The sequence below is a fragment of the Oncorhynchus kisutch genome, linkage group LG4, assembly GCF_002021735.2.
Source record: "Oncorhynchus kisutch isolate 150728-3 linkage group LG4, Okis_V2, whole genome shotgun sequence".
Lineage (NCBI taxonomy): Eukaryota > Metazoa > Chordata > Actinopteri > Salmoniformes > Salmonidae > Oncorhynchus > Oncorhynchus kisutch.
In genome coordinates, this window is record NC_034177.2 from 38581392 (window position 1) to 38594645 (window position 13254).

Sequence of the window (13254 nt, forward strand, 5' to 3'; positions counted from 1 at the left end):
AGGCACAACAACGCCTCTGCCCCCTCAGGAGGCCCGTCAAGATTTGGTATGGGCCCTAATATTCTCAAAGTTCTACAGCTGCACCATTTGAGAGCATCACGGCTTGGTATGGTAACTGTTTGGCAACCGACCGCAAGGCGCTACAGAGGGTAGTGCGTACGGCCCACTACATCACTTGTGCCATCCAGGACCTCTATACTAGTTGGTGTCAGAGGAAGGCCCTAAAAATTATCAAAGACTCCAGCCACCCAAGTCATAGACTGTTCTCTCTGGTACTGCACTACAAGCGGTACCGGAGTGCCAAGTATAGGTCCATGAGGCTTCTAAATAGCTTCTACCCCCTTCCTATTCCCTAATCACATTACCCCTACGTACCTCATTTACATCGTACCCTTGCATATCGACTAGGTACTGGTACCCGCGTATATAGCCAAGTTATCGTTACTCATTGCGTAATTCTTCCTCGTGTTATTATTATCTGCATTTGGGAAGGGCCAGTAGAGAAGCATTTCACTGTTAGTCTACACATTTTACATTTTAGTCACTTTTATCCAGAGCAAGTTACATCAACAGATTTATTTTACCTAATCAGGTCAGGGATTTGAACCAGCGACCTTTCGGTTACTGGCCCAACGCTCTTAACCGCTAGGCTACCTTGCGCTCAACGACACTTGTTGTTTACGAAGCATGTGACAAATATAATTTGATTTGAGCAGTCAGTGAAAGAGAACTCTGCAGGACTCTGCAGGTACCAGTCAGATATTGCCAGACTGACAGTAAAAATGGAGGCCACAGACAGAAGGAACTGTCCGACTGTGTGGAGGACAGAGGAAGGGTGTAGTGTACAGAATATGCCTTCCCCTAGCCTTAAAAGCTATTTTATGAGTGAGTGCAGGTACCACATTGGGACATTTCTGTGCCACGTGGCGGAGGTTTTGTAATGTATTTGTCTGTCTCTAGCTGTCTGAAAATGTAATGTGCGTGTACATGTATGCCCTCGTGCTATCGATGTGTTTCTTTGGTTTTCATTGGGACTTGATATCAGTATCTCCAATGTTCTTTTTCTGTGTCTGCAGGTGTTCGGGGATTATTATCACTTCCGTCATCACACCGTAGTGAAGAAATCCCTATCAGGCCACAGGGGAACATATGTCCGACTGCAGAAGGAACCACAGGTATGTTACTGAGTCATATATATGCAAATGTTCCTCCAAACCACATAATAACAGCTGGACCTGTCTGTGTTTGCATTCTTATTTTGTGGCGCGTATTGATTTTATCCAAATGTTAATGAGAAGAGGAATCCTGACATTAGCCCATCTGTTACACAAGGACGTTCACAGACCCAGAAGTTTGCTTTGTTTAGGCAGCTGGCTGTAACTGCGCTCTCAGCTCTCTCGGCAACAGAGAACAAGTCTTTTTCACCTCGAAGTCTGCTTGTTCTATTCAAATCCTCCAGCATAATTGTGCATCAAAACTCTACTTTTCAAGTTCAGTTCCTCGAGCATGCTCTCATTCTGCCTTATGCAGTACAGTTACAGGCAGAACTATATTGTTTGGATCAGTGTTCATTTCGTCAAAAATAACTATGACAAACGAATGACGATAACGAGACGAGATGCAATGAAAATGTTTTTGATAACTGTAGCAAATTAGTTTTCATTTTAGTTGACGAAAATGTGACGAGACGAGAATTCCACTTGAGACTAATGGACATTTCATTTGATAGGAAGCTCCTTCCTCATCACTTTTTCCCCCGGTCTGATGCATGGTCTGATTGAGCTTATCTGCACGGCTCTCCCACTCAGCTCCCGGGCGGTCACTCCAGTCACTCGACAATCTTTTGATCTGATGCACAGCCAGGACACAATTGTAACTAACCTAAGCTAGAAACAATCATGTTTACACTCTATTACGTGTAATTTAGTGTGCTGGGGTATTTGGGTAGAGATCAGGCCTTTTATGTACTACTACTACTGTAAATCTAAAGGGAGTTATCCAGATGCTCATTCTGGAGGACTCTTATGTTCCAAAAGCCCAAATACAGATGTAGGATCTTAATTTGAGCCATTTTGCTACAGCAGGAAAATAATCCTGCAGCAAAAGGAAATGTGAATTACAATTATTGGAGAAAAAAATGTGTAGGGGTTGATGATACATTTTTCATTGGGGCAAATCGAGTCTGACATTTAAAAATGAGTTCCTACATCTGTATGCACCCTGATGAAAACGCTGGAAGAGCTTGACACAGCCCCAGGCTGTTGTGCCCACGCTGCTTTCTGGACCCGGACAGTGTGTTAGCTTTAACCCTTGGCCCCTCCAGTCCTCGGGGCTTCTGGTAAAACTTCCCCTTAGCACAGATGAGTTGTTCCTCCAATTCGGTGCCTTTTGAAAGGAGTCACTTGGTGTAACTTTATCTTCATAAATTACTTTGTCAAAGCAACAAAATAACTAGGGCTTTAAAATAATGGTGAAAACTTGGAGAAATGTTGGGGTTAATGTTGGTGTTAATGTTGGGGTTTAAGTGGATTCAAATATTCCTAGAATCATAGAGGAAGGACATGTCAAAGTGCTGATTTTTGGCACAATTGGCATAGCGTCGTCCGGGTTAGGGAGGGCTTGGCCGGTAGGGATAGAAATGAGGTTTATTGAATTCAATTCTTCATGTGGTCTATACTAAAAGGCACTTCATTTAATATAACAGGCTTTTAAAATGCAATATTGGTTTCTACTTTCTACTTAAAATATCAAAGGGTTGGGTCCAGAATCAGCTTTCATCCCAATGTAGGCCTCTTTACTTTGACGACACAAACTAGGTACAGAAGAGATACGTGTGTAGTTTAAAGAGACGGCTCAAGATTCAAATCTCTCTTCAATGTATGTCACCCACACTACATCCGGAGGTACGGCGGTGGTGTGGGAGACATACACACTACATACCGCCCCCTCTGAATGGTTCAATGTTAAGACAACGGCTCTCCCACACCACGTTCCTGTAATAATTACCCTAATTACCTTAATACCACTAGACAACATTTTTGCTCTGTTAGCCAAATGGAAAATGAAAGGCTTGTAAAATATTCACACATTTGTGAATCATTGCATTAATCAAGTGTGCAACACTATGCACAATATGGTTTAGATGAGAAGCTCATGTATAGTTTGAATTGCTGTCCTTATTTGGTTTTGTCTGTCTACTATGGAATTTACGGTATGCTAATAGCTGCACTCACACATGAAGCAGGAATGTGGCTTTGGCCACACGACCTCCAAGGCTAGTGTAAACAGAAAAATACAACATCTGATGTTGAAGAGAAAGATCTCACTAGATATATTTTACTACATAGGGCAACTTTGTCACACACACACACACAGAGAGAGGGATTAGTTCCCCCCCCCCCCCCCCCCCCCCCCCCAGGCTGCAGATGAAAAGGGTTCAGGCTGGGGAACAGCTTGTCCAGGGTAACCTCGTTCTAACAGAGCCTGCCCAGGGCGAGGCCAGGGGCACTCTGTCAGACAGCGACCACAACAGTAGAGTTGCCAATACACTTAAGAAAAGGTCAAATGTGTGTGGGTTTCATCTGAATATTAATGAACTCAATGTCTTTGCTGAACATACAGAGGAGAGAACTCTCTCTATGTTTGTGACGGTATAATGTAAGGATTAGGCAAATAATACATGTAAAACGTCTCCTCTGATTTAATACTAGACCTGTCTCTCCCATTCATCACATTGTCTCATGTCTTCAGCCCTGCCTGGCTGTACATCTGCTTTGAATAATCACACAGCGTCCCATAACCCCTGCCATTAACCCGGGGAATCTTTGTCATTAGGGATGAGCCTTTGAAATGATTTCAATATTGGAATAATATGTTATTTTTTCGGATATCCAGATAGTCGAAATACATGTGTTTTTAAAGGATTTTTCATTATTTTTTAACTTCAATGGAGACTTGCTCACACAAGAGAGAGGAGGGGCAAGATAGGAGCAGGGGCCTGTGTGTGGCACAGTCTGTGTGTGGCACAGAGGGAGAGAGAGAAAATAGTGAATCTGACTTGTGCTAGTTAACAAACTTTCATACCATCTGTTAGTGCCTGTATGGACTGCATCAAATGGTTGTAAAGAAGCTAGCTAGCTACCGTAGCAAGGCTAATTGAAGCTATTTAGAGGCATCCTTGTCCTCATATGAACTCCATTCATATGAAACAACAGCCTACCTGTTAGTTGAGCATTGTACCCTACTCCTTCTCATTTAGCCAACTTAATTCCTTAATTTTAATTCCATTTTAATTAGAAATCTCCCTCTTCACTTGTCACACATGGAGCCTCTGACTGTAACGCCACTTTTTTGACTGACAATAACAATAAGTGTGGAGTGTAATCATAAAAATTATTGTTTTATAAACATTTTAAATGTAATGGTCTATCCTTGTAGGCTATGTAGTGATGTCACATTTGTATTGAATTACAAAGCCTTTAAAAATATATATATTTGAATAACTGTGCCCGTCCCTATTTATAATCTCCTCCTCCCTCTCTCTTTTCCTCTCCTCTCCTCTCTCTCTCTTTTCCTCTTCTCTACCCTCTCTCTTTTCCTCTACTCTCTCTCTTTTCCTCTCCTATCTCTCTCTCTCTCTTTTCTTCTCCTCTACTCTCTCTCTCTTTTCTTCTCCTCTACTCTCTCTCTCTCTTCCTCTCCTCTCTCTCTTTTCCTCTCCTCTCTCTCTTTTCCTCTCCTCTGTCTCTCTCTCTCTCTCTTTTCCTCTCCCCTCTCTCTCTCTCTCTCTCTCTTTTCCTCTCCTCTCCTCGCCTCTCTCTCTCTCTCTCTCTCTTTTCCTCTCCTCGCCTCTCTCTCTCTTTTCCTCTCTCTCTCTCTCTCTTTTCCTCTCTCTCTCTCTCTCTCTCTCTCTCTCTCTCCCTCATTCTCTCTCCCTCTCATTCTCTCTCCCTCTCTCTTTTCCTCTCATCTTCTCTATCTCTCTCTCTCTTTTCTTTCTCATCTTCTCTCTCTGTCTTTTCTTCTCATCTACTCTCTCTCTTATCTTCTCATCTACTCTCTCTCTATTTTCTTCTCTCTCTCTCTCTCTCTCTCTCTCTCTCTTCCACTCATCTTCTCTCATCTTCTCTCTCTCTCTCTTTTCTTCTCATCTACTCTCTCTCTCTTTTCCTCTCATCTACTCTCTCTCTCAATTCAATTCGCTTTATTGGCATGACGTAACAATGTACATATTGCCAAAGCTTATTTTGGATATTTACAATATAAAAATAAATAAAAATGAGAATCAAATTGTCAACGGGACAACAGTAACAACAATAACCAAGTTTCAAAATAACCATACATTCAACAATAACAATAAGTATACAGTAGAGGACATGTGCAGGTTGCTTGGTCTGTCAGACACTGTCCAATAATCTTATGGCAGGCAGCAATGTAGTGCGCTGCCAACCCACAGCTCTCTGCGTCCTCCCCCAACAGGACGGGTAGCCTATCCTCATCAGAAAGGTCTTTGAAACCTTGAATAAGGGTTTCAAATTTGGGAAAATGACACTCTCTAATTGTTTTATATTTTTGACATTTTGTCAGGAAATGGAGCTCCGTCTCAGGTTCTGCTGTTGTGCAGTGGTTGCACAGCCTTTCCTCTACAGGGAGCCAGGTTTTCCTGGGTCTACCCTTCTCAATGGCAAGGCTGTGCTCACTAAGCCTGTACTTTGTCAAGGTTTTTCTAAAGTTTTGATCAGTAACCATGGTCAAATATTTAGCCACAGTGTACTGTCCATTTAGGGCCAGACAGCACTGCATTTTGCTTTGTGCTTGTGTTTGTGTTTCCCAATAAGCAATATAGTTTTGTTTTGACTGTGTTGTAATTTGGTTTATTCTGGTTGATTGGATGTTCTGGTCCTGAGGCTTCAGTGCGTTAGTAGAACAGGTTTGTGAACTCAGCCCCAGGGCCAGCTGGATGAGGGGACTCTTTTCTTTGCTCAGCTCTTGGCATTGCAGGGCTTGGTAATGATATGAGAGGGGGTCACTGTATTTTAGATGTTTAGTGGATATTGGCCTAATTCTGTCCTGCATGCATTGTTTGTAGTTTTCCTCTGAACATGTAGGAGAATCTTACAGAACTCTGCATGCAGGGTTTCAATGGGGTGTTTGTCCCATTTGATGAAATCTTGTTTTGCAAGTGGACCCCACACCTCGCTGCCATAAAGTGCAATTGGTTCAATGACATATTCAGTTAGTTTTAGCCAAATTTTAATAGGTATTTCAATTTGAATTAGCTTTTTAATGGCGTAGAATGCCCTGCGTGCTTTGTCTCTCAGCTCATTCACTGCCTCATTAAGGTGTCCAGTTGAGCTTATTTTTAAACCTAAGTAATTGTAGTGTGTGCATTACTCTCCCTCTCTCTCTCTTTTCCTCTCATCTTCTCTCTCTCTCTCTCTTTTCCTCTCATCTACTCTCTCTCTTCTCCTCTCTCTCTTTGTCTTTCATCTTTTCCTCTCATCTTCTCTCTCTCTCTCTCTTCCTCTCATCTTCTCTCTCTCTCTCTTCCTCTCATCTTCTCTCTCTCTCTTTTCTTCATCTTCTCTCTCTCTCTCTTTTCCTCATCTTCTCTCTCTCTCTTTTCCTCTCATCTTCTCTCTCTCTCTCTCTCTCTCTCTTCCTCTCATCTCTCTCTCTCTCTCTCTTTCCTCTCATGTCTCTCTCTTTCTCTCTCTTCTTCTCATCTACTCTCTCTCTCTTTTCATCTCATCTACTCTCTCTCTCTTTTCCTCTCCTCTACTTTTCCTCTCTCTCTCTTTTCCTCTCCTCTACTCTCTCCGTGAGGGGCAGAAGGAATCGATATGTTTCAGGGCCTCACCGTTACTTATTGCATACTTAGGAGGGGATATTTGCAGGCCCTACTCTCTCCGATCTCCTCTCGCTCTGTGGAGTTTGTAGATGACACACACACACACACACACACACACACACACACACACACACACACACACACACACACACACACACACACACACACACAGTGCAGTGATTCTGGAGGCTGTGGCAGTGGCCTTATGGTTTATGTATCTCCTCTCTCTATAAGCCAGACACAGTGTCTAGCAGCCCAGCATTAGATTTGCATTTGTTTGACTGTAGTTAGCTTCATGTCCTTTTTTTCAATAAGATAATTTATTGGGCTAGACACTATGACTAGACAGACACTAGACAGACACTACCCACTGGACCGCGTATATCGAGCAGAAAGTTCTGGCACATTTGCCTACAGCAGGGTGATGAAACACACATACACACACACATATGCACAACTTCTCAGCAGATTAATGAGATTTGCCTCCTAACTCTCACTTTAGATGTTGCTAAACTAACCCCGCTGGACAGTTTGTAAAGTCTGTATGCGGCTGTAGGACCTTAACCATTAGAGTGTTGACGGCCACATGAAAGCCAACGTGGGAGGCAGACTGTGGATAGTTGTCTCTCATGTCATGGTTGTTTCATTACCAGAGCTAATGGGTGTGTGTGTGTGTTCCTCTCTAGGTGCGTTGGGTGGAGCAGCAGGTGTCGAGGCGGAGGAAAAAGAGGGATGATTACAACGAACCTTCCGACCCCAAATTCCCCCAGCAGTGGTACCTGGTGAGCAAGGTAGTAATAATAATTTTTCACTTATTTTATATAGCACTTTTTTTTATTACAGAAAGTATCTCAAAGGCACTTTCTCAAAGGTAAAAGTCAGATCCCCCATAACACTGTACCCTCTATACTGTACCGAAGCCAGGAGTTCTCCCTTGTTGAACACATTGGACAATTTTAATTAGAACCTCTTCAACACCCCTTTGATATTATCTCAAATGTATAAGACAGCAACATAAATACCTGTAGTGATATAGGGATTAAGCCAAGGCAGCTGTGTTAAATGCCTCAAGGAAAACAAGATCTAATCAAATGAGCTAATTGAATAGCTGTCTCCGGGCATTTAGAGTAGCCGTAGGGAAACGATAGAAATGCACTTCACTGCTGTTTACCCCGTTCACACCTTCAGACCAAAGAAACCTGCTGCCGTACAGAAAGGGCAGGATGTTCAGAGTATTTCAGTGAGAAACCGACTTTGTTTCCCCCCAGTCTGTAAGTCTCTTGATATTTAGCTGAAACAGCTGGATGTGCTGCCTGCTGAGAGCACTCATCACCTGGGTATCGTTTATCAAACTGAATGTCGTCAAAAAGTTCTAAAGGGCACTTTGTTTACTTCAACTGTCAAGGCCCAAGTTTATTTGCCATGTGTAATGAATAATTGATGGCAAAGACTACATGGAAATAATAAATTGTCTGCAGGCAGCACTGGAAGGACAGTTTGCCAAAGTTGAAAGCTGATTAACAGGACTGTGACTCTGTTATCAACCGGTTGTCATTCATCAATATAAATGTCACCAAATGATCCTCAGTTTGTCATATGTTTGAAAGGCTCCAGATCAGAGCTAATGAAACAGAAGGCCATGATGAAACCTGTAGCACTGTTGCTTTCAAAAATAGACAATGTCCATCCTCCTTCTCTCATTTTCTCCTTCTCATAGGCTCAGGGATGCTTTGAATTCCCCTTATCCTCCTCCTCATTTTCTGAACTAAGCCATGTGGTGATGTGAATGGATTAATTCCAGCATTGACTGGGCCAGACATAAATCACCTGTGAATGGAAGGCTGTGAAACTACCTCTGTCATTCAGCATTACTGCTCTAATCGGCTGAAGGCTCTGAGCCTGTTCTGCTGTTTGTTTGAGGCTGTTCCACCGTTCCTCTAAAGCCAAACACTGGAGGATTGTTTGTAATGAGGTTTGCATGGGATGAATGCAGATGTTATAGGGTGATATTGCATACAAGCCTTTTGGACAGTGTATACTAACCTTTTATTTGCCCTGTCTGAGTATTTCCTCATGGAATACAGGGTTTGCACATAGTAGGTACTGCCATAGACTATTCAACTAACGATTGAAAATTGTTACAACATTTGCTTCCTCATAGGCTGTATAAATAAGACGACATTATACTGTATGCCTCAAGGATGACACAAGCAGGAAATAACTGCCTTAGTCTGTGTAGTTCCTTAGACCATGTCAGCAGCACAGTGGCTTCCCTGGGGCTAAAGGCCCTGACAGTGCATTGGCCCAGCAGGATGATTGCCTTGTTAGGAGAAATCAGCAGGGAGGTTTGGGAGGTGGAAAAAGGACCCCTAGGGGGAAGCATATTTTTTCACTCTACCTCTTTCACTCTGTTTTTCTCTCTGCCTCCTTCCTTCTTTCACTTTCTCTCTTTTTTCTATATTTTTGTCTTCACTCTCCATCTATCTTCTACATTTCACTCTTTATCTGTCACTTCCTACACATTCTCCTCTGCTCTATCTCGCTTCCCTCTCCTGCAATTCTCCCTGCTGGTTAGAGTGGAGCTGTTTTTATAATTCCCCTGAGCAAGGTAAATGCTCTCATCAGGATCTCTCACTTATTCATATTTCCAGCTGCAGGCCTGCTTCCTCTGACAGGGAAATTATAGTCAGCCCCTGCTCTGTTCGGCTTAGCCCCGCCAAAGAGGCTTCCCGGAGACACACTGTGTGTCAGACCCGGCGCCAGCATAAAGTGACTAAGGGGGCAGTTGAAATCGCTGATTTCTAGGCTAACCTGGGCTGGCTCCTCTGTTCCAAGATCATCAGAAACAGTCTGAGATGGAAACTGCTGTGGAGCCATTGTCCTGGCGGAACTTGTGGAGGCGTGGGTAGGCTCTGCACACGGAGCTAGCTGGAACTCGGCAGCATCATCGCTGCTGGGCTGAGCGGCAGCCTCGGTGGTATGATGCTGCTGCTGCTCAGCGTTCTCCTCCTCCTTTGTTTGGGTACTTTGGCAAAGGCCATTTCTGATATCCATTGTGGCAGATTAGCTGGTTCAAGCTGGCTAAATAGGCCAAGGCTAATAACACGAACACGTTTTACAGCTAGCTAGCTGTCACGCCCTGACCTTAGTTATCTTTGTTTTTATTATTTGGTTAGGTCAGGGTGTGAAAATGGTGGTTTGTTTAGTTTTTGTATTGTCTAGGGGTTTTTGTATGTCATGGGGTTTTTGTATGTCTAGGGTTTTTCTAGTCTAGGTGTTTATATGTCTATGGTTGCCTAGATTGGTTCTCAATCAGAGGCAGCTGTTTATCGTTGTCTCTGATTGGGAACCGTATTTAGGAAGCCATATTTCTTGGTTATTTTGTGGGTTGTTATTCTATGTTTAGTTGCCTGTTTGCACTAGTCATATAGCTTCACGGTTCGTTTTTGTATAGTTTTGTTCAATGTTCGTTCTTTTCATTAAAAGAGTTATGTACGCTTATCACGCTGCGCCTTGGTCTCCTCATTATGACGACCGTGACACTAGCTAAGAGTGAAGCAGTTTCAACGGTAAACTTGACCCTGCCCTTATCAATCAAAATCAAATATTACAGGTGGTGGCATATGACGTTATTCAGCTACCGTAGAGATGAGAAGTGAGAAGTGTTTTTTTCCTGCTTTTTGTAGATACCCATACATAACCGGCCCGTGGCTTCCCATAGCCCCCCAATACACACCGCTGCGCGCTCTGTCCACTGTGCTGATTTTTTTGTGCCAACCTGTCACTCAATTAGGACTGTCCACGACTAAAAAAAATCTTGATCGACCAGGAGTCGATTGGTAGAAATGTTAAAACATGTGTTTTTCCATATATTGACAAATTCTATGTGTTTTAATCAAATCAAATATATTCACTGAGTTTGTCTGATGCTTTAAGCAAACGGTTTGATTAAATAATTAAGACACCCAAAAGACTAGAGGGAGTCCGACAAGCAATTGATTAGATTTTTATTTAACTAGGCAAGCCAGTTAAGAACAAATTATTATTTACAATGACAGCCTACCGGGGAACAGTGGGTTAACTGCCTTGTTCAGGGGCAAAACAACAGATTTTTACCTTGTCAGATCGGGTATTTGATCCAGCAACCTTTCAGTTACTCTAACCACTAGGCTACCTGCCCCCCCTGATTGTGCCGGGCCAGGCTCAGACTTGCTGCGCTGTGTAAAAAAACAAAACAGCGAGTGACTGTGTGACTAGCACCATTTGTGTGTCTCTCTCCTGCTGCAGCGACCACCACAGAACGTCAAAGTGTTTATCGAGCTGTACTTGTTGCTGAAACTGCAACATAATTGCAGACATTTCTGACTGAAAAGTTCCGTTACCAAAACCCCTTATTTGTTTTTGGAAAAACATTCCCTTTTATCCTCAACCCTTGCTCTCTTTACATGACATGTATGCATCGCATGCACACGACCAAATACCTATTTGCACGGGACTAGTATTACTAGAGAACGTTGCTTATGTAATTATTACTTTGTTTTTCCAGAGGACGATTCGATTAGTTTTTTCCCAAACGGTCCCCTGTAATTCATAGTTTTGTTCAATAATTTTATTGAGTTTCTATTTTCCAAATGAACTCAAAGAATATCAGAATATCGATTTTACAACAGCCGCTAATTAATCAGTTACCTCTACAATCTCGTTCTGAACGTCGCATAATCCGGGAATCTGCACGGACCCGGGTCTCACCAATGAGTTCGTACCACACCACACACTTAGATGAGCATTTATTTACTAGAAAGCTAAAATGATGATAAAAGATACACACACACACAAAAACACATTCTAGGCTATTGATTAGAACACACTATGGCGCGTCTTACCCAAAATGGGGATATAAAAGAGAGAGAAAAAGAGAGAGTACACGAGAGAAATACACATTTGGGTGAATTTGTCAGCTATGCTTATTCTAACCCTAGCCTTGCCCCAAACTACCGCTCTTATGGGTCAGAATATAATGATGTAATTACATGGGGAAGGTCTCTGTGGATTCTCCGCGTGCACCGTCCAGGCTGCTCAATGATGCACTTCTTCGGCGCACCTCTCTGGTCGTACACACGATGTCAGTGTCCTTTTGGCTTAGGAGTTTGTTCCCTCGCCCTTGTTCTGGAAGGGCTCTTCTGAGGACAGACCGCTCTGTAGCTCAGAGCTCACAGCGTAGGAATGAAACAGTGTAGATACCCCGATTCGATGAGGAGTGGAGGCTAGGTGGTTCGACTTGAATTCACCCGCTTAGACACAGCTACTCATCTGTAGCTTGGGTAGAAAAATATTTATTTGTCTTCAAACTTGTGTTGCGTTTTGGGTTTGTTTACTTTTTTAGATCTCGGCTGCAGCTTGGGTCACGTAGTCTCCTCTGTAAATTCTTTATTCACATGTTTTATGCCCTTGTGTCAGAAGTGGGCGTAACCGCCTTTAGGGCAATTCTCTGGGCGTACCTAGTTAAGAGGCAAGGTCTAGATTTTACTCAAATCCAATTTTACACAACTTCACATTTAATCTTTACCAAAACATTCTCTTTGATGTATAAACCTCAAACATATACTAGGTAAACTGTTGACGTTACAATGTTTTCGTAATAACGTCATCTATTAACCTGTAATAACAAAACAAAAATGACATACATTTTCATATTCCATCTACCGTCATGACCACCATTGTGGCTGACAGAAACCATTGTTCCAAAATCCCTTTATTTCATGTTTAATGTTCTGAGGCTGGTTCTCCATAGTAACAGGACAAAAGGAATTTGTCTGTGGCCTAAGATTTACCAGGGGAGTGAGGGGTCATAAAATCCCACATCTTCAGACCCCTAGATCTCTCCTCCTCTGTTGGGGTTGAGAGATAATCTGTAGGGTTGTGGTCTCCTGTAACCTGACCTGATCAGGACAGTCATGACACTGGAGAGACCTGAAAGTATCTGTGCAGCGACACTCCCCATCCAACCTGACAGGGCTTAAGAGGATCTGCAGAGAAGAATGGGAGAAACTCCCCAAATACAGATGTGCCAAGCTTGAAGCGTCATACCCAAGAAGAGACTGTAATACCTGCCAAAGGCGCTTTCTTTAAAGTACTGACTAAAGGGTCCAAATACTTATGTAAATGTGATATTTCAGGTTTTTATTTTTAATACATTTGCGTACATTTCTTTAAAAAAACAGCTTTTGCTTTGTCACAATGGTGTATTGTGTGTAGATCGAGGAGGGGGAAACTATGTAATCCATTCTATAATAAGGCTGTAACGTAACAAAATGTGGAAAATTCAAAGGGTCTGGAAACTTTCCATATACACTGTACATGCTGTGTTTAATTTTGGAATGTTGACCTTCCTACGTACTGTAGAT

At 42.7% G+C, this 13254-nt stretch overlaps 1 protein-coding gene across 2 annotated transcripts in view; it reads left to right on the plus strand.

The window, feature by feature from the left end:
- LOC109889492 (furin) overlaps nucleotides 1-13254 on the plus strand; it is a 185181-nt gene that overhangs the window by 102340 nt on the left and 69587 nt on the right. For both annotated transcript variants that reach the window (XM_020480942.2, XM_031822921.1), the window contains exons 3-4: nucleotides 1077-1175; nucleotides 7537-7641. In XM_020480942.2, the coding sequence (XP_020336531.2) occupies nucleotides 1077-1175; nucleotides 7537-7641 (204 nt within the window). The remainder of the gene's footprint in view (nucleotides 1-1076; nucleotides 1176-7536; nucleotides 7642-13254) is intronic.